General features: G+C 40.2%; 2 protein-coding genes across 5 annotated transcripts in view; both read left to right on the top strand.

Annotated features, from left to right (window-relative positions):
- Nucleotides 1–807: 807 nt before the first annotated feature.
- nars2 (asparaginyl-tRNA synthetase 2, mitochondrial) lies at nucleotides 808–19,880 on the top strand. Of its 3 annotated transcripts, XM_088345862.1 has the most exons (14): nucleotides 808–1,138; nucleotides 7,327–7,436; nucleotides 7,499–7,619; nucleotides 8,890–9,030; nucleotides 9,098–9,178; nucleotides 16,031–16,125; nucleotides 16,256–16,388; nucleotides 16,467–16,565; nucleotides 16,654–16,691; nucleotides 17,853–17,919; nucleotides 17,987–18,124; nucleotides 18,928–19,025; nucleotides 19,186–19,212; nucleotides 19,544–19,880. In XM_088345862.1, exons 1-14 carry the CDS (start codon nucleotides 983–985, stop codon nucleotides 19,686–19,688), a joined length of 1,449 nt encoding a protein of 482 aa, XP_088201988.1. In that variant the 5' UTR covers nucleotides 808–982; the 3' UTR covers nucleotides 19,689–19,880. The 3 variants fall into 3 exon arrangements, with proteins under 3 accessions (XP_088201988.1, XP_088201989.1, XP_088201990.1); XM_088345864.1 differs by lacking the exon at nucleotides 7,327–7,436 and having other exon boundaries at nucleotides 983–1,138; XM_088345863.1 differs by lacking the exons at nucleotides 18,928–19,025; nucleotides 19,186–19,212; nucleotides 19,544–19,880 and adding an exon at nucleotides 18,200–18,887.
- Nucleotides 19,881–21,134: 1,254 nt separating this feature from the next.
- gab2 (GRB2-associated binding protein 2) overlaps nucleotides 21,135–21,911 on the top strand; it is an 86,524-nt gene continuing 85,747 nt past the window's right edge. The window contains exons 1-2 of one of the 2 annotated variants that reach the window (XM_088345711.1): nucleotides 21,135–21,187; nucleotides 21,246–21,625. In XM_088345711.1, coding sequence (XP_088201837.1) covers nucleotides 21,554–21,625 — 72 coding nt within the window. In that variant the 5' untranslated portion in view covers nucleotides 21,135–21,187; nucleotides 21,246–21,553. Of the gene's footprint in view, nucleotides 21,626–21,911 lie in introns of both variants that reach the window. The other variant, XM_088345713.1, reaches the window with a different exon arrangement.

The following is a 21,911-nucleotide window of genomic DNA, read 5'->3' on the forward strand; positions in this document are numbered from 1 at the left end:
GAGAGCGTTCTGGTAAAAAGGTTTGAAACAGTGTTTTCCCCTAATTTAATTTAATGTAGTTTCAAATACAGTAACAGTTTCATCATGAAAATAAGACTAAACACGCGTCATCAACTGGACCTGTTGCACTGACTTTAACTTCAACTTCTAAGTTTTGATTAAATGTTTTTTAACAAGACTGGTTTATACCTAGAATTATTTAAAACACATGGAACAAAGAAAAAAAGGAGTGACTGCGACAACCGGACATGTAAGACTACAACTCCCAAGAGAAATGTAGCTTGGTCGACGCTGGTAATCTGATTGGATACAGAAATAGACATGTTTTTTTAATTTTTGTTTTGAAAATATATTTTTAATACGCTCTCGGGTGATTTTTTTTTTAATTTGACAATTTTTTGTTTATTTTATTTAAAAATATCCGTTTATCATGAAAATAAGAAAAAAAACGCAACGAAAACCACATATGATGCACTACGACTCCTCTGAGTGTTGTTATATCTTGCATGACATACCGTAAGTCAAGTCAAGTCAAGTCATTTTTATTTGTATAGCCCTTAATCACAAATAGTCTTAAAGGGCTACTGTAACGATAATCTAATTCGATGCAAATGTGTTCTGAATTCTTCTTTTAAAAAATACATTTAAAAAATATCTACGGTGTGGGAAAATGTTGAAAAACACTGGTTTAATGTTTATTTTATATGCCCCCTTTCAAAAGCACGGCGACAGCTCGACGCACTACAACTCCCAAAAGTGCATAATATAGTAATATGACACAGAGTAATCAGATTGGGTGGAGAGGTGTACGCATTTTGACTGGACCAATGGCAGAAGGCACAACCAGGAAGTGATGCGCCGGACAGGCGAAAGGACCAACGTGAATGTCAAGCAAAAGCGATTGAAATATTATTTTATATCTGGACAATAACATCGACAAAATGCATGTGTTAGTCATTTAAAGGGCAATCATTTTATAATTATGATTAGGACTGCTGTAAAAAGAATTTATTTTGCTTCCGCGCCCCGAAGAATGTTGTCAATAACTCCAAGGCATTTCTGCAAAAATGTGACAAAGAATCTTCGAGTTGTAGAAGCAATTTCAGGCGCAGGACTGGAACAAAATGTTCAAGTACAGGTATAATTTAAAATTATTTTAATATATTATTTTCGGTCTGTGATTTTGTGTTGTTATATGTGTCCAAATACGCCAACTCTCAGCTAGCTTCAAGCTAGTCTCGTCTAAACACACCGAACTCGTGTTTTTCTTATGGTTTTTAAAAAGTACAATATAACATGCCCAGAAAGCTCTCTTTTACTTAATATATACTATGTTTGATAAGAGATAGGTTTACGTCTGCTCGCTTTTAAATGTCATCTAAATATATTACAAGAAACATCCCCACTTCTCCTGAATGTATCATAACTAATCTGCAGTATTTATCTGTAGTTGGCGAGATTACCGCTTCGATACAGTAGATCAGGGGTTAAAAACCCATGGCATGGAGATAATATCAGGCTTGTAAAATTATTTTGGATATATAACATGCAGAGCCTAATCGTTGCACGTGCGAAACCAAGACAATAATGATGGGCACGGGGTTCAGTCCAGTATATCGAGAGCATAGTCCCCACACACTAAACAGTCTTAGTGTCACACTAACAGACCCTGTTTTTGCTGTACATCGGTACCTCTATTTGTGAATTCGTTTTGCAATTAGCTTTGTGACCTGACACATTTGTAAGTAGACACCTTTTGAATGTAAATGTTCAAATCCCCTCCAAGCCACGTATATTTTTTTTTACAAAATCATAAAAAAAACATCAGAACATGAAACGAATACAGGTTAACATGAGATTAGCACACAATACACATAAAACAAAAGGAACATAGTGTTAACTGGCCTCTTTGTTTACTGATCCTCAGCAATGTTTTTGTTCCCTCGCATCAATACTTTGTCTTTAATTTGGGCTGATGGAATAATGTTGGAATCCTCGTTATCTTTGAATTCCTCCTGCACATTGGTGTGTGTTTTCACACCTTACTATTATCTATGGCTTTGTTTTATTGGCCAGAAAAGTATAAAGTAAGATAATCCTTTATCCGTCCCACAATGGGGAAATTTATTTTGTTTAAGACGGTGAATAAAAGCTAGAATATGTACAGTATCTTCCGCTTCTTTTCTCCTTGTCCACTTTTCACCATGACTTTCGTGGGGTCCCAGTGTTCATTTTACCTCTGAAAAGTGATGGGTCCCGGGGACCCGCATGCTCAAAAGTCTATGGGTCCCAACAGAGACCTATGGGTCCCCAAAATTTCGTGTTATCGAGGTTGAAATTGCAAATAGGCAACAAATATATAATATAAATCTATATATTCATTCAGTTTTAATCATCACAGTTTATTGGTAATACAAATCAGTTATCACTTCAAGATTTTTCAGTTCACAACAATATTTTACATATTACAAAATAATATTGCTGAAATAATCATATACATCTATATTATTTTGTTTATTTTCTTTTGTCAAATCGTTTGCTTCAACACACGTGTTTTCCTTGTCTCCGCGATTTTCCGAAGAATTTCTCCGCTGATTTTTCGTGCCAGAATTATTGCCGTTGTTATCACTTTCTGCATTATGTTTCGACTTATTAATGACACTGAAGAAATTACCAATTTTGTGTTGATTTTCACCTAATACTGTTTTTTCGGAGGCATACTCATACCTGTCAACCTCCAGGGCTCCATACCCTTGCAAAGTGTTGTATTTTCCTTTACAAAATACAAAAAAATCTTACACCATATTTTTTTTCAAACATGTTTATTTATGTAGTTTAATATGTTATATTGTACATGTGTTTCCTTATATCATATATATATAATGTTAATAGACATTTTGTTGTGAGACACTGAGTTGCTCGACATGAATGTTTATTATAAAAAAGTTAAAAAATGAAGTAGCTTGGACGTTCACTGCAGAAGGAAAAAATACATGCAAATATAGTTAAGTAGAATAATACATTTTCTCATTCAAACTATTAATTAATTTTCTGCATTAAATTATTGTTGGTAATATACTGATTAAAGGGATAACCTCAAACCCATCTTTTTTCATTTTCTACTTTTATACTTCCTTTTTTTCTTAACTTCTTTATACAACATAATGATTCGTAATATACTGGACTGTCTCAGAAAATTAGAATATTGTGATAAAGTTCTTTATTTTCTGTAATGCAATTAAAAAAACAAAAATGTCATACATTCTGGATTCATTACACATCAACTGAACTATTTCAAGCCTTTTATTATTTGAATATTGCTGATTTTGGCTTACAGCTGAAAAAAACTCAAAAATCCTATCTCAAAATATTAGAATACTTCCTCAGACCAAGTAAAAAAAAAAGAATTTTGTAACAGCAAAACTAAATCAAACATTTGAAAATGTCCATTGATGCACTCAGTACTTGGTTGGGAATCCTTTTGCACGGATTACTGCATCAATCCGGCGTGGCATGGAGGCAATCAGCCTGTGGCATTGCTGAGGTGTTATTGATGCCCAAGATGCTTTGATAGCGGCCTTCAGCTCATTTGCATTTGTAGGTCTGGTGTCTTTCATCTTCTTCTTAACTATACCCCACAAATTCTCAATGGGGTTCAGGTCAGGGGAATTAGCAGGCCAATCAAGGACAGTGATGCCATGGTCAGTGCACCAGTTACTGGTGGTTTTGGCACTGTGGGCAGGTGCCAGATCATGCTGGAAAATGAAATCCTCATCTCCATAGAGCTTTTCAGCAGATGGAAGCATGTAGTGCTCTAAAATCTCTTGGTACACAGTTGCATTTACTCTGGACTTGATGAAACACAGTGGACCAACACCAGCAGCTGACATGGCTCCCCAAACCATTGCTGACTGTGGGAACTTCACACTGGATTTCAAGCAACTTGGATTTTGCTCCTCTCCAGCCTTTCTCCAGACTCTGGCGCCTTGACTCCCAAATTAAATTCAAAACTTGCTTTCGTCTGAAAAGAGGACTTTGGACCACTCTGCAACTGTCCAGTGCTTCTTCTCCATAGCCCAAGTCAGACGCTTCTTCCGTTGTCTTGAGTTCAGAAGTGGCTTGACCATGGGAATACGGCTATTGTAGCCCATTTCCCGGACACGTCTGTGAACTGTGGCTTTTGATACCTGGACTCCAGCTTCAGCCCACTGTCTTTGAAGCTCCCCCAAATTCTGGAAGCGGCTCTTCGTCACAATTTTCTTAAGGCTGCGGTCATCTCTCTTGGTTGTGCAGCGTTTCCGGCCACATTTTTCCCTTCCAACAGACTTTTTGTGGATATGCTTTGAAACAGCACTCTGTGAACAGCCTGCTCTTTGAGAATTTTCCTTTTGTGTCTTACCCTCCATCAGGAGGGTATCAATGATGGTCCTATGGAAAGCAGTCTTCCCCATACTTGTGATTTAGTTTACTGAACCAAGCTGAGTGTTTTTAAGGCTCAGGAAACCCTCGCAAGGTGTTTCGAGTTAATTAGATGATTCAGGTGATTAGTTGAATAGCCTACTTGTATACTTTTTCATGACATTCTAATATTTTGAGATAGGATTTTTGAGTTTTCTTAAGCTGTAAGCCAAATTCAGCAATATTCAAATAATAAAAGGCTTGAAATAGTTCAGTTGATGTGTAATGAATCCAGAATGTATGACATTTTTGTTTTTTTAATTGCATTACAGAAAATAAAGAACTTTATCACAATATTCTAATTTTCTGAGACAGTCCAGTAATGCATCAAAGCAAGTGAGCCGTTTGAGAACCGTCTCTCTTTGATGACTTTAGCCGAAAAAGCCGGTTCTCTAAAAAGAGACGGACTTTTCGTTTGACTTGAATTATTTGCCGTTTTCGTGATAGTCGGTGTTTCCCGGATGGTACCCATGATTGAAAAATTTGCGTTTTTCTTGTACGTCGTACACGTCTTAAAATGCATAATAAACGTTCCTTGTACGGCAAAAACGTACTGGTTGACAGGTATGCATACTTAACCGTCCCTCGCCAACAACCACCACAACAATGACGTAATTTCGAAGCAACGATATCTCGTTTGCCGAGATCGGCGTGCAGACGAAAACTCGAACTAAACAACAATGGCGGATCTGCCTGACGAAAAGTTTGGAGTGCGGTAAATCTTTGTTTGAAAAAAAAAAAAAAAAGTAATCGGGTAATAATGACAATTTTGTGTCAAAAAAGTTGCGTCCCCACGTTGATTTGATACTATGCGTCCCCAGCAAAAATGATGCGTTTAGGACGCAGGGACGCGGGCAAACGAAAACGCTTCGGTCCATTGTTAATGATAGCTATTTGTAGTGGTAGTATACAGTAGACTGTTTACGGAGTGGAAAGGGGACACAAAGAGCATGCCTGCGAAGGGCTGTAGAAGAACATTTCGGGATTCACACATGCGCATTTGGTTGCCGAATAGAACTCCTGGGGGCAGCGAATGGCATTGCGTACTTTGTATCCTAAAACGCCTATGTAACTACAGGCAATATTTTCCCATTCACATACTTTGTAACATAAAACTTTTGTATGTAGAGACATTTGTAAATAGAGGTACCCATGTACATCAATAAGTAAGCCTTAACGCAGAAGCTCTTAATCATCTTAAATTAATTGTTGAAACTCTTTATGATGAAAAACCACGGAAACACTTTAACCCAAAACAAACTTTTAAGCCACAAGCCCTAGCAAAGCACCTATATCAATTTGATTGGATGAGATGCAGAAACGAGCAGAGCTATACACAAGGGCGCGTACACACTTTTTCCTCGCCCAGCCCATCTGCACTGATGGTAAATACGTTAGTTTTCTTTGTTTGCAGTATTTTGCGACACCTCTACAGAAGAACTTTGCTGGCACCTAAATTAATATTTATAACAAAATAGAGCCTCAACACTCTTAAGTAACTGCAGGAGGGAGACACATTTTAAGTGGTATATTTATATTGGTATGGGCCACAGACTCTGGCATTATTGTTATTATTTTATAGATTCTAACAAATCTTCAAACATCACAGGGCGGCACAGCGGCTGAGCGGTTAGCACGTCCGCGGCACAGTTCTGAAGTCATAGGATCAAATCCAGCTAGCAGCCTTTCTGTGCAGAGTTTGCATGTTCTTCCTGTGCTTGCGTGGGTTTACTCCGGACACTCTGGTTTTATTCCACTTTCCAAAAATCTTGCGCTTCGGGTTAATTGGCCAGCCTAAATTGTCCCTAGGTATAATTTGAGAGAGTGAGTTGTCCGTCTCTTTGTGACCTGCAACTGACTAGCAACCAGTTAAGGGTGTCCACTGACCAAAGACGCCTGGGATGGGCTCCAGCAACCCTGCGAACCTAACTAAAGGAAAGCGGTAAAGATAATGAATGGATCAAACATGACATAGTAAAATAAAACGTGCTGTGGAATTAGCTTTTGTCTGGAGAGCAGGTTTGGCGGATTGGATGAATTTTGTTAAAATGGTGTGGCTCCAAACAAAACCAAAATATTCTTGCTTTTGTGACTCTCTGGGACAAAAAGGTTCCTGACTGCTGCTGTAGATTGATTCTTACTTTGATGAATATAATTGCACATACATGCATTAGGAACTTCATTTCGTGACCATCTTAGGACTTTCAACGTATAGATTTAATGTAGAATTATTACTGTGTAAATAATTTGACATCAATTACTACTTTTGATTTAAATGAAAGACATTGTGATAGGTGTGGGCAGCACGGCGGCGCAGTGTTTAGCGCGTGTGCGGCACAGTTCTGAGGTCGTGGGAACCTCCTGCGTAGGTTCAAATCCAGCTATCGGCCTTACTGTGCGGAGTTTGTATGTTCTCCCCGTGCTTGCGTGGGTTTCCTCCGGGCACTCCGGTTTCCTCCCACATTCCAAAGACATGCGTTTCAGGTCAATTGGCCGGTCCAAATTGTCCCTAAGTGTGACTGAGCGAGTGAGTTGTCTGTCCCCTTGTGCCCTGCGATTGGCTGGCAACCAGTTCAGGGTGTCCCCTGCCCACTGCCTGACGATTGCTGGGATGGGCTCCAGCATCCCCGCGACCCTACTGAGGATAAGCGGTGCAGCTGATGACATGACATGACATTGTGATAGGTAGTTTAGCTAATAGCACAGTGGCATTATCATGGTGCTGTGACCTAAGCATTTTATTCAAAACTGTGAAGTGAAAACTCGTAGTGCAGGGACATTGTATCCGGGGGACAATTGTTCTCGGGAATGTGGCAGTATTGTAAAACCTTTTATGTATTTCAGAATATCCAAAACATTTTCTTGCAGGGGTGGGTTCGCTCCGTCAGATCTCAAAAGTCAAATTTATTCCTGGACGTTAATGATGGGAGCTGCCTGCAGTCTCTCCAAATTGTCGCCAGTCCTCAGTTGAATGACCCGTAAGTTTTTAAAGTTTTTGTTGCAAAAGAAAGAAAACACATTTTGTTTTTTCCATATAAAGAAATCTCACATTCGGGAGCGCAGTTGAGATCCGAGGAGTCCTGAAAAAAAGTCTGCACCCCAAACAGCCCGTGGAGTTGGCGGCAGAGCACATTCACGTGGTTGGAGAATGTAACCCTATGGTACGGACACACAATCCTAAAAAAGTCTAGTTATGTTTATTTGTGTAGCCCTTAATCAAAAGAAGTCTAAAAAGGGCTGTACAGAAAACAATGGCACCCCCAGTGGGTGGCCACGGCCCCCCTTTAAATTTTTCGGCCACCCCACTGTCCACCCTCCTTGTCAGTATAACATTAGACTGTTCTTGCACCAGTTATGACTTTTAGATTTAATGTGGCCTACATCTGGCCACCTCTATGAAACATTTCTGGAGGCGCCACTGACGGACAATACACAGAAACCCTGAACAAGAAATATAGGTAATAACAGAGTGTCTGGTTGACAGTTACTTAGGTCAACATCATTCATGAGCTATCCAATACATGTGTGTTTTAAGCCTAGATTTAAACACTTCCACTGAAGTTGCAGATCAAATCTCAGAGGGCAGAGCATTCAACAGCACCGGCCCCAGAAAAATATTTCGCTGCCCAAAATTGGGTCATCCCTCGTCTTTAATCTTAGAAAATACTGAAATTTTTCGCTTCGTCCCGGCCTAGGTGTAGCTCTGGTTGAATAGTATTATGCGATCCCTTATCCCGGATTGCATATTTCTGTGAGCAGGGGCTGGCAGGGTGTATTTTTGCCAGATCTTGCATCCCTTTTTCCTGTTATTTCCCCGCAAATCGTGAACTGCACTTGAGCATTCACAATCCATTATCCCCAATCATACACTGCTGCGAGCGGGGGACTAGCATAGTGTCCTTTCGTGGTGGCTCTATTATTACCGTTCTGTCCACCTAGAAGTAACCTGAAATTAAGCAGCACTTTTGTCTGGAGTCCTGTCACTATGGCCCACCTAAAATGAAATCCACTCTTGTGGCCGCAATCCATTATTCTCAGTTGACCATTGCTCAGAGCAGAGGGCAGCAGAGTATTTTTTTCTCTGTTCGGCCACTAAATCGTGCCATTTTGTTCTGCTTAAAATGAACTGTACTGTTTTGGCTGCAATACATTATCTATAGACTGTTGCTGAAAGTGGGAGGCTAAGAAAGCAAATTTGTGTAATTTGTGGCACCCTTTATTTTTCTTTCTTTCTGCCTAAAATGAACAGCATATGTCCGTGATCTGTTATACCGCCCGACTACTGCTACAGCCGAGGCCGGCAGAGCTCATGTTAAAACTAATTATTTTTTACTTTTTTTGTCACACCGGTGTTCCATTATTCACCTAAACTTAACCCTGACATTTTCATGCCGCCCTTGACAACTCGTCATCCCTTGTGCTCATTTACAGGATTTCCCGTTTAAAATCAAAGAGCGCCACAAAGCTGAGTACATCCGGCAGCTCCCTCACCTTCGCAACAGAACAAACGCCTTCAGCTCCCTGCTGAGGATACGCAGCCAGGCCACTTGGGCCCTTCATTCTTATTTCAAGGTAAGGTCGAGGTATTGGAGGCTGTGCCAGGCCGGACTTCGAGTTTGCAGTTTTTCCTGTTTTGCAGAAAAATGGCTTTGTGCAGATTCACACACCCATCATCACCTCCAACGACTGCGAGGGGGCAGGACAACTGTTTAAGGTTGAGGTATGAGCAAGTTAGAAGGAATTAGAGTTAAGATCGGGCCTAAAAAAAGATCAGCTTTATCCATGTCGCGGGTATATAAACCCGAACCTGCCCAAACCCGACGGATTAACTTGATTTGATAAACAAGCCCGAAATAAACCCAAAGCTTTAATTTGCCGCCCAAGTAAACTCAAAGCTTTACTCCGTACTCCATGCGTACTTAAGCGCAGAACTGTGCGTTTCGGCGGCTTGACAAAATCCCGAAAAGCCCGACTTATTGATTGACATTTTAAGCCTGAATCCGGCCAAAATTTCGGGCCGGGGCCCAAGTCCTTACCTTTACAAGGACAGTTGCTAAACTCAATATGTGGAGACTTCACTCATTTTTTTGTTTTTGTTTTACTGTTATGTTTTCTTCTATTTTTGCAGTGTAGTAAAATCAGGATATGTTAGATATGAAATGATTATAAGCAAGATAGGGGCATTCAATTTGGCCTGACTTACTGTTATATAGAGATCCTAAAGTTATGGAAATAATAACAATAATAACAAGATGTTTTTATATCCCAGAAGAAGGAAATTTGTTTTTAAAATGGGGGGAGAATAAAATATGTGTTTTCCACTGTTTCCCTCTCCAACCACTTGGCTGCAGGTTATGGCTTGCTGCTAGCCGCTCTATTATTAGCTTCTCTTGCCTTGTCCTTCATTGTCACTCACCTTTTTCAGCTGCTCATGCGAGCACACATCACCAAGTAACGTGATTCAGGCGTCTTCAACATTTGTCCCTCTGTTTTCTTTTCTGGCCACTGACGTGGTCTACTCTGGTGCAGGTTATGGCTCGCTATTAGTTGCTTTTATTATTTTGGTCTTTTCTTGCTTCATATTTCAGTGTTCACTCATGCAAGCAAATATTGTAGTTCAGTTCTGGTTGCATCCAGCTTGATTGGTCTTTTGTTAGTTTGCTCAGTCTCCTTTCATTGTGCTCGTTTCAGCTACAAGTACTTTTAGTGGTGAATTATTAGACACTGTTACTTTAAAAGAGTATTATGATGACTATAAAGTAGAGCATTAATGGGTGGTTAATAAATTATTTGAACAAATAATTGATTAAACAATTAAACTGAAGAGTGAGTTTATATCTTTTTACAGTCATCTTGCCTTTTCGGAACACCACATTGGTTTTCTCAGATAATTTTTTCAGGGAAACAGAACAAAAACCCCTTTTATTCTCATAATTTGAAGGATTAGCTACATGGCAAATTTAAGTGAATTTTTTTTACCGTTTTTGATAGTTAAATATAATTTAATCAAGACGCACACTCTTTAATTTATGGAGTTTTCTTTTACAAATACTGTACAGAAGACACTTTAATTGAACACAAAAACAAAACAAAGAGAAGAAAATTAAACAGAACGATAGGATTTGGTATCTTGCAGTGTTTTTCTTTTGCCCGCGTGCCTGCGTCCTAGACGCATCATTTTTGCTGGGGACGTATAATGTCAAATCAATGTGCGTCCCCGGGACGCAACTTTTTTGACACAAAATCTTCATTATTAACCGATTACTTTTTTTTTTTTTAAAGAAAGATTTACCGCACTCCAAACTTTTCGTCAGGCAGATCCGCCATTGTTGTTTTGGTCTTGGGGTTCGGGTTTTTGTCTGCACGCCGATCTCGGCCAACGAGATCTCGTTGCTTCGAGATTACGTCATTGTTGTGGTGCTTGTTGTCGAGGGAAGGTGAAAATCAACACAAAATTGGTAATTTCTTCGGTCTCAGTAACAAGTCGAAACATAATGCAGAAAGTGATAACAACGGCAATAATTTTGGCATGAAAAAACGGCGGAGAAATTCTTGGGAAGATCGCGAACGATTAGAAGAAACAAAATAGGCAAAAGAATACTTCTAGCAAGAAAAGAGCTTTTCTGCCAAAATTGACTAAATTATATTCCTGGTTACGCTATGAGGAGGATGATAATGGTTTGGACCTTGAGAAGGCATTACAACTGTGGCGGGACAGCAAATCATGAAGAATATATGAACTGAAAAATCTGAAGCTATAACTTGCTTTTTATTACCAATTAACTGTGATGATTAAAACTGCATGAATATCTCATCTCATCTCATTAGCTGCACCGCTTATCCTCAGTAGGGTCGCGGGGTTGCTGGAGCCCATCTCAGCAATCATCGGGCAGTGGGCAGGGGACACCCTGAACTGGTTGCCAGCCAATCGCAGGGCACACGGGGACAGACAACTCACTCGCTCATTCACACCTAGGGACAATTTGGACCGGCCAATCCACCTGAAATGCATGTCTTCGGAATGTGGGAGCACGGGGGAGAACATACAAACTCAGCACAGTAAGTTTGGTAGCTGGATTTGAACCCACACTGGAGGTTCGCAAGACCTTAGAACTGTGCCGCACACGTGCTAACCACTGCTCCGCCGTGCTGCCCCTGCATGAATATATAGACTATTATTTCAGCAATATTATTTTGTATAATATACAATATTCTTATGAATTGAAAAATCTGAAGTGATAACTGCTTTGTATTACCAATTAACTGTGATGATTAAAACTGAATGAAAATATAGATTAATATAATTGTTTCAGCAATATTATGTATAATGTACAATATCGCGAACTGAAAAATCTGAAGTGTTAACGGCTTTGTATTACCAATTAACGTTGATGATTAAAACTGAATGAAAATATAGATTAATATAATTTTTTCAGCAATATTATTTTGTATAATGTACAATATTGTTGTGAACTGTGATAACTGATTTGTATTACCAATAAACTGTGATGATTAAAACTGAATAAATATATAGATTTTTATTATATATTTGTTGCCGATTTACAATTTCAACCTTGATAACACTAAATTTTGGGGACACATAGATCTCTGTTGGGACCCATAGAATTTTGAGCATGCGAGTCCCCGGGACCCATCACTTTTCAGGGGTAAAATGAACACTGATCTTGGCTGGTACCATTCATATGAAAGGCAATTACTCCAAAACATTAAATAACCGATTTTGCAGTCCATGAAAACTATCGATTGATTAGTCCAAAGGAAAAAGGTATAGTTACACATTGAATGAAGAACTTGCGGTGTTAAAACAATCAACTCATTTAGAAGACCAGGAATTATTTCATAACATGTCAGAAATGAAGTATTATTTGCCCCTGCACCCAAAAGTTTGTTGTTAAATATATTTCTTGTGTACCTCTGAGGACAAAAGAAAGCCCCCTAGCGGCGTGAGAGACACTTGGATTTATCGGGGCTGAAAAAGGGACAGGGCCCTTTTAGCCGTTAATGTGGACATTCTGGCAGGTTGTCCTCATCTGGGCAGCAAAAACGGCGAGAACCACAGAATTTCTCAGCCTCTAGATTCTGCTGTGACCAGACTCCAAGCCCGGAGACCCAGGTCAGCCATCTTGAAGTCTCAAGGAGAACAGAGGCCTGTCTGCCTTCCCCATCCCCAAGACCCCGCTTTTTAGAGTCTACTGGGCAAAGGAGCTGTGAAGTGTATCTTGTAGGAAAAAAGGAGGAAAGCTGTTTGCGCGTCTGTTTTTTAAAAGAGGGGTCAGGTCACGGTGACCGGTGAGTTCCTGTTAAGGCTTTCTGAAATTTTTTTTTGGTTTGAACAAATTTATTGACACTAATAACAGAAAACAATCATGACAATCTCAACAGCAATTAAGCACATTCACAATATTATATTCCAATATGACGTTTTTAACAGCAAACACAAAGTGAGGTTTGAACAACCCTTCTCGAAAATCTTATTAGCAATCAAGCATATTCACAATTTCATTATATAACATCTTTGTTAGTGTCAATAGATCCGTCCAGGCCAAAGTCGATTGTCCTCGGTCTGAACAAATCCACCGACGCCAACAGCAGCAAAACAAACACGACAATCTCAACAGCCATCAAGCATATTCACAATTTTTTTATATCTGACAATATGACGTGACGATATGACGTTTTAACATTTTTTCCTGACATTTTCAACATCAATTAAACAATTTCAGAGTTATTTTCTTTTAACAGTAGTTAACCAGCGTGTAAAAGGCAATACTATTGTGCAAGGGCATAGCTCTGCCATCCCACCCTCCCAAGCAGCATTCTTCCAGTCCTCTGTGTGGGTCCTCTCCCTTCTGTGTGGGTCCTCTCCCTTCTGGGTTCCACAACCCAGGCCGTTGCTGCCGGGACTCCCACAGTGTAGCTCCGGCTCCCCCCTCCGGGTGGGTGCAGACGAGTCTTCTTTATGGCTGCGTCCTAGGCCCGCCGCTCGCAGATTGTATGGTATCTGCAGCCATTTGGAGCACAGCCACGGGGGGGATCTGCCTGCACCTCCATACCAGCAGGTTTCTGGAGGTCCAGATGGCGTCCTTGATGGCGGCGAGAGTGAGCCAGTCCCTGGCAAAGTCGTTCCGAGACCCCCTCGACCGACTCACCCCGTAAAGCACGTACTGTGCATCAGGGACCTCCCCTGCTGGCAAGTCCGGGAACTTTCCTAGTTGGTCGGCCATTGTCCACAAGACCTCTGCAGCGCTGCACTCACAAAAAAGGTGCCTCACCGACTCCTGGGCGCCACAGCCAGGTCGAGGGCACGTCGAAGTCGCTGCCATTCCTCGGTGGTGCATTACGGCTCTGACTGGGAGAACTTCATGAGCCACCATCCATGACAAGTCTCGTTCTCCAATTAGTTAATTATAATTATTATTATAAATATAATTGTTGATAATTGGCAAAATTTCACTTTGACTCGCGCTGAACTAATTCCTAGTATGATCATGACACACAATACCGATCAATAATCTTTTAGTTTCATATGAACACTTAGGGGTTTCAAATCTTTACTACAGGGAGTGCAGAATTATTAGGCAAGTTGTATTTTTGAGGATTAATTTTATTATTGAACAACAACCATGTTCTTAATGAACCCAAAAGTCTCATTAATATCAAAGCTGAATATTTTGGAAGTTGGAGTGGGGCTTTTTTAGTTTTAGCTATTTTAGGAGGATATCTGTGTGTGCAGGTGACTATTACTGTGCATAATTATTAGGCAACTTAACAAAAAACAAATGTATACCCATTTCAATTATTTATTTTCATCAGAGAAACCAATATAACAGCTCAACATTCACAAATATACATTTCTGACATTCAAAAACAAAACAAAAACAAATCAGTGACCAATATAGCCACCTTTCTTTGCAAGGACACTCAAAAGCCTGCCATCCATGGATTCTGTCAGTGCTTTGATCTGTTCACGATCAACATTGCGTGCAGCAGCAACCACAGCCTCCCAGACACTGTTCAGAGAGGTGTACTGTTTTCCCTCCTTGTAAATCTCACATTTGATGAGGGACCACAGGTTCTCTATGGGGTTCAGATCAGGTGAACAAGGAGGCCATGTCATTAGTTTTTCTTCTTTTAGACCCTTTCTTGCCAGCCACGCTGTGGAGTACTTGGATGCGTGTGATGGAGCGTTGTCCTGCATGAAAATCATGTTTTTCTTGAAGGATGCGGACTTCTTCCTGTACCACTGCTTGAAGAAGGTGTCTTCCAGAAACTGGCAGTAGGACTGGGAGTTGAGCTTGAGTCCATCCTCAACCCGAAAAGGCCCCACAAGCTCATCTTTGATGATACCAGCCCATACCAGTACCCCACCTCCACCTTGCTGGCGTCTGAGGCGGACTGGAGCTCTCTGCCCTTTACCGATCCAGCCACGGGCCCATCCATCTGGCCCATCAAGACTCACTCTCATTTCATCAGTCCATAAAACCTTAGAAAAATCCGTCTTGAGATTTTTCTTGGCCCAGTCTTGACGTTTCAGCTTGTGTGTCTTGTTCAGTGGTGGTCGTTTTTCAGCCTTTCTTACCTTGGCCATGTCTCTGAGTATTGCACACCTTGTGCTTTTGGGCACTCCAGTGATGTTGCAGCTCTGAAATATGGCAAAACTGGTGGCAAGTGGCATCTTGGCAGCTGTACGTTTGACTTTTCTCAGTTCACGGGCAGTTATTTTGCGCCTTGGTTTTTCTACACGCTTCTTGCGACCCTGTTGACTATTTTGAATGTAACGCTTGATTGTTCAATGATCACGCTTCAGAAGCTTGGCAATTTTAAGAGTGCTGCATCCCTCTGCAAGATATCTCACTATTTTTGACTTTTCAGAGCCTGTCAAGTCCCTCTTCTGACCCATTTTGCCAAAGGAAAGGAAGTTGCCTAATAATTATGCACACCTGATATAGGGTGTTGATGTCATTAGACCACACCCCTTCTCATTACAGAGATGCACATCACCTGATATGCTTAATTGGTAGTAGGCTTTCGAGCCTATACAGCTTGGAGTAAGACAACATGCATAAAGAGGATGATGTGGTCAAAATACTCATTTGCCTAATAATTCTGCACTCCCTGTATACTGCTGGAGAGTCTGGTTACTTCCTGTGAGTTCATTGTTCTGCGGTGAAAGTTGGCTGGGGTCATCATCTCTACAAAGTATATTAGATTCTCATTTACAGAGTTTCTACATAATAGAACAGCATGTATCGACATTTCGTTCTGTGTACATTGTTACAAAGAATGACAATACAAGTAAATTATTTATTTATTTATTATTATCATTGTAACAAATGCACAACAAAAAAAGCACCATCATTGAAGTGCCAGAACATTTACAAGATAAAATACCCAGTTTAAAATAATACGGTATGGGTAATATTATAAAAATAATTAACATAAAATAAAATGAAAAATAACAGTCATCCCATGTCATTATTACTATTATCTATTCTAAACGTATGTTGGATTCTATAAAAGCCCGGTGGCCAGTTAATGTATTCCTCTGCAGCCTTCCGGTCTCCAAAACAGCGAGGATGAGAACTTCTTCTCGGTTCCGGCTTACTTGACTGTATCTGGGCAGCTCCACTTAGAGGTTATGGCAGGGTGAGATATCATATCAGTCATTTATTACAATCTTCTGCAGAATGATTTTGTTTTGCCTCAAGGCAAAAGTAGAAATGCTCCACACACACATGGACTCCAGCAATGTTTCACCCCCTAATTATGCCTGCAGGTCATTTTCCAGAGTCTACACGTTTGGGCCGACATTTCGCGCAGAGAACTCTCAAAGCCGACGCCATCTGGCCGAGTTTTACATGGTTGAGGCGGAGTTGGCCTTTACACGGTCCTTAGAGGACATCACCCAGGTACCAGTGCTTTTTGATGTTGGTACTTATTAGCATGATTAGCTAGTTGAGATTTTTGACAGTGATGGTGCCCTTCAGGTCATGGAGGACATGTTCAAGCGGACAACAGAGAATGTCCTAGACCATTGTGCTCAAGATGTGGACTTGTTTCATAAGTATGTGACACCGGGACACAGGGTGAGTTAGATACGAGTTGAACTTATGTCTTGCCAGACAACCGGCTGACAAATAACTTTACCGCTTTTTTTGAATGCCTCCTTAACAGGATTCTGTAGAGGCCATGCTGAAGGAACGATTCGACGTGTAAGTCCATCTCTTGGTGCGTTCAGGGTCATTGATTAGATTTGATGTAATTATGTAGCGTTTCGGAAATGTTTAAAAATGCAAGTTGCTGACTTTGGACAAATAAATGTTTAAAATTGATCAAATATATTTTTAAAACTATAAATATTTTTATTTTTTGATAAATACATAATTTTCACTCACAAATCAGACTATATTTAGCTCCTCTTCCTTAACATACAAAGCTTGACTCTAAATGGAGAGGATTCACTTCAGCAAAGCTCGAAGAGTTAAGAAATATCAAGCAGAGTTGATTTCACTCTTCTGCATATAGGCCTACTGATTCTGAAACTTATTTTTGATTTGATTTGTATTGTTTTTTAAAAAAAAATATTTATCAATTGCCTGGCTGGTTTAAATAGAAACATTGATATACCAGTTTGTAGGGGTCCCAACAAATTTAGGTGGTTTTAAATTTGACACGCATTTTTCACATTTTCTTTCATCTCTATTGCTTGTAAATAGCAGACATTTTAACTAGAATGAAGCAAAGCTCAGAGTACACTTTTTTATTAGTGACTCATTGGTAGTAGCGTCCGTTGGAAAAAAGCCTCTCCTGATACACTCAAAGAGGCTTAAAAAGACAAATGCTGTAGCTGGAGTTGATCAGAGCTGGTGTACGTGGCTAACTGAAGCGGGAGAAGTCATTTAAACGGACAGTCAAAGATAAAGCTTTTTTGGCCTGAATCACGGAAATTAGCAATGTTTGCTTGCAAGACGTGTGACACTGAAAGAAAAAACAGGCGCAGCAAACAATAACAATAGTGACTAGCGGTGAGGCATAGCCTACAGCCAAGTGTGGCTAGAAAAGAAAACAGTAGAAAAAAGTCAAAGAGGACAAGCGTCATATGCTTGAATTACGTAACTCGTGGCATTTGCTTGCTTGACTAAGAGAAGGAAACTGGAGGAAAATGTACCAGATGTCTGCTAAAAGCACCATCAGGACAAGCTACCTTTGCAAAACACTCTTTCAGGCTTACGTACTAGTAATATAATCACATATTTTCAAACTTAAAATTTTGTTTATGAGATGTTTTTGCTCATAATTGGAATCAACAGTATTTAATGTAAATGTATGACACTGCACTTTTAAATGCGAACACAAAGTCCATCCACTTCCAGGATGACTTACAGCGAAGCTATGCAAATCCTCAAGCAAAGCAAACAGACGTTCACCTTTCCCACAAACGTAAGTATTCTCACCTCAAAATTTCAGCCGCCTGAGCGCCACCTCAAACTACTTCTTTGCTTTCTAGTGGGGCTGCGACCTCCAGACAGAGCACGAAAAGTACCTAGTGCGGCACTGCGGCTCACGTCCAGTCTTTATCACCGATTATCCCTACAGCCTCAAGCCGTTCTATGCAAGAGATAACCAAGACCATCCTAAGCACACGGTGGGTTCAGAACTGGCCTGGGTAGGCAATATAGTGAGATTTAAGATAGACAAATGTATTAACATTATGTCTAAGGGCGGGCCTGAGAAGAGCAAGGCGGCTGTTTATTTTTGCTCATGCACAGGGAGGTCAACACACCAACAACACATTTTCTTAAAGGTTTGTGTGTCCCTTTAATTCCAAATTTTTCCGAAACCCCAGAAAGTTGTTCAAAAAGCTCCCGGACCCCCACCCTCAACCCCCGCCAATGATGTAGTGCTATGCAATTCTGGTACCAAAAAATACTAATTTTTAGTGGCTCACGTGCTCTTTCTTTATATTTTTGCACAATAAATAGAAACGTGGTTCAACACTGGAAAGGGCAACTATAATATCATGATTAGCTTTCAGACAATTTCATTTTTTTGGCTTCACATTAAATAGAATTGAAAACCCCACCGCACACTTGTACGTAGCAACGATGGGAACATGATATTCAACGGCTGATTTGGCGAGTATTGGGAACAGTTCCAACCCCTTGCAAAAAAATGTTCGATGACTATTCTTCTCTTCTACTTCATCTCTTTAATCACATTTAAGCTGATACTTCAAAACGATACATGCAGCACAAAACACAATCAAAGTAAAATCCACTCATGCCTCTTGTGCCACACAATGTCTCTCTCTCTCTCTTTCTCTCTCTCTCTTTCTCTCTCTCCCTCCTCTGTGTTATTTATTTTCGGTATTTTGGCCAAGTGTTACATGTTTTTGGATTCAGACCCCGAATATTTATTTCACTGCATCCCTAATACCATGGCTTGCAGGCGGCTGCCGTGGACCTTCTCGTGCCCGGTGTGGGCGAGCTGTGCGGGGGCTCGCTTAGAGAGGAGAGGATGGACCTGCTGAGGGCTCGCCTGGAGGAGTGAGTACACAGTGATGCTCCTTCTTGTTATAAATATGATTTTGGAAAAATAACCTGCAAATGTGAACAGATAATGGCTACAAAAATTACGTCACATTCTTTATTTGCACTGTATTTTACACCTACTTGCAAGCTTTTAAAATTATTTTTTCCCTTTCAGGTTGGGATCAGAAGACTCCTACAGCTGGTAAAAACAAAAAACACCATAAAACACTATATGTCATGATTCTGCTCACAAAGGACAACGTATGTAAATGTGATTTGGCACAGATTAAATTAAATTCACATTTTAACCTTGTGATAAGCTCATGCAGCAAAGTAATTTCATAAGTCTCCAAAAAAACTGCACTGAAACACAAATAAGTAAGGTCAGATTTCCCTCTAGTGGCAGACGGCTTTAATTGAAAATTTGCTCAAGATAACCCAGCACTTGTTGGCGTAATCTGATCATGTAAAATTGTTACAAAATAGTTAATAAAGATTGCATGAACCCTCTTCTAATCACAACTCACTTTTAGGTACTTGGATTTGAGGCGATTTGGGGGCGTGCCTCACGGCGGCTTTGGAATGGGGTTCGAACGATTTCTGCAATGCATTCTGGGAGTGGACAACATCAAAGATGTAATTCCGTTCCCCAGATTTTCACATTCTTGTGTGCTGTAATCTTTGCACTTTTTCAAATGATGCCAAGAAACTGACGAAATAATTTAACACTTGTGTTATGTTTTTAAAAGCTGTTCTGTTCTGTTAGCTAGTTTCATGTTTACATGTCTTCATAATTTTGAATAATTCAAACCATGATGATAATAAATATTTACTTGTAAAAAAAATAAACATTTACTGCCATGTTCTTTACTTTCGTGTTCTGAGCTTTCAGAGGATTTATTTCTCTTTGCAGCCTTCAAGATTTATTTTGTCAATGTGGTGGATTTTTCACCTTCATTTTTGGACTGTTAGTGCTGGCTGGTGTTGGAACATTTGTTATTTTCATCCACACACTAGTATGTTCCCTGCATTGTTCAGTAGTTTGTCCTCTTCCTTTCACGTTTTGTTAAGTTAGAACTGGTTAGTATTCCAACATATCCATCCTTTCATGTTTTGTTCAGACAGCCATGTTTCAAAGTCTCATCAGGCTACGTTCAATTTTATTCTGCCCATGTGTCAAAATGTTTCTTGTGATTACTTTCATGTTTTGTTCAGTTGCAGCTGGTTTGTGTTGGGCATTATGTAGTTCTTCCATCCTTTGGCGAATATGTTCTTTGTGTCATTTTCTTTCATGTTTTGTTCAGTTTGAATGAATTCCAACATATCACACATTGTCTTTCACCTTGTGTTTAGGTAGTATTAGTTTCTCTTTCAAAAGTGCCTTCAAATGGCGCTGTGTTGTTTGGTGCGAGCAAGGGTAAATACAACAGAGCACAGCTTGGCGGCAGGGTGTCAAGTCGAGTCTAAAACCTCAACATAAGGAAAAGAAGAAACCTTGAGAAGGACCGCACATAAGGTAATCTCCTTTCCGGGATGACCAGGCTGCAGTGGATGGTGCAGGACAAAATGGAGGCAACCTAAATGGGAATTACACTATGTAAAAGAAATGTAAATTTATTGACCTATGATGTATGGAAGTTAACATTGATATAGTGCACGTATTTTCACTTGGCATTCAAAATCCATGTTTTTTTTTCAGAGTGAGTTTTTGTACCACTAGGTGCCACTAAATATTACACACCGTCCCTTTAAATGAGATATCTAAAAATAATAATATATTGTGTAGTTATAAACACGCCATAGATGTGTTTTTATTTGATTTGCCACATTTCAAAGGTTTTAATGAGAACGTAAATCTTTAGCAACAGCAACTTAACATCCTCATCACTCGATGCGTGGATGTAGTCTTTTAAAATATATATAACAGCAAAGAGAAAGTGGGCTATGATCTATATGCACGGATCAAAAACACGGATTTTCTATAAAAATTATAATTAAATAAAAAAACAAAATAAAATGCAAACGTACAGTGCCTTAAAATGAGCGCAACGACTTAAAAATGCCACAAGGTAGTGCTGTTTCTGCATTTAATCAAGTTTGGGATGCTTGGCTAAATCCGTTTAACACACACCCTGAATGTTTCCGTTCGAGAAGCCTGATTTCTTTATTTTGCTGTGGTAAGAAGTGTTAAAAATACAAACGGCGACTTAAATAATAATCTGTGTTGCTTGATAGGCGCCCGTCCCTCCGCCAGCCGGCCGTGGGCGTGGTCTTGAGTTTGGAAAACAAGCCGCAGCCGCCCCGTGACGTTGCCCGGCATCAGTCGAATTTCCCCCGCGGAGGAGCAGACGAAGCTCGCCGGATAACATATTTTCCCCCTTCCTCCATAACCGCCAGACAAGCCTCTCCATCCCTGTGTTTTCATTTTTTTCTTTAAACCACTCCTCGAGAAAACGCATGGGGGGCAAGCGGCCGCCGTCCGGGGGTGTCCTGAGAGCGTAGCCGTCTGTCCGGTACCGACAGCGGGCGGACTTGTCGGCGAGATGAGCGGCGGGGAAATCGTCCTCCAGGGCTGGCTGAGAAAGTCACCGCCGGAGAGGAAACTGCGGAGATACGTGAGTGGCCCTGACTTATTTTATTACTTATTTTTTTTTGTAAACAGTATTGTTTTAGGGCGTCCGTTTATGAGGAACACCTGCACTAAACGTGAGGCTGACTATTACGTCAGAGACACCGTTAGGGAGTCGTTAGCGTAGCAAAATAGTATCACAATTAGCCGATTTTAGAACTTTATCCTAAATATTTACCATATAGTAGTATGAAGATAAAATTGTTTCCTCTCTACCACGTCTCCATCTTAATTTTGCTTCCAAAATCTTAAAATTTTACTAGCCTGGCCCG

The sequence above is a fragment of the Urocampus carinirostris genome, chromosome 10, assembly GCF_059441175.1.
Source record: "Urocampus carinirostris isolate Australia breed hairy pipefish chromosome 10, RoL_Ucar_1.0, whole genome shotgun sequence".
In the NCBI taxonomy this organism is placed as follows: Eukaryota; Metazoa; Chordata; class Actinopteri; order Syngnathiformes; family Syngnathidae; genus Urocampus; species Urocampus carinirostris.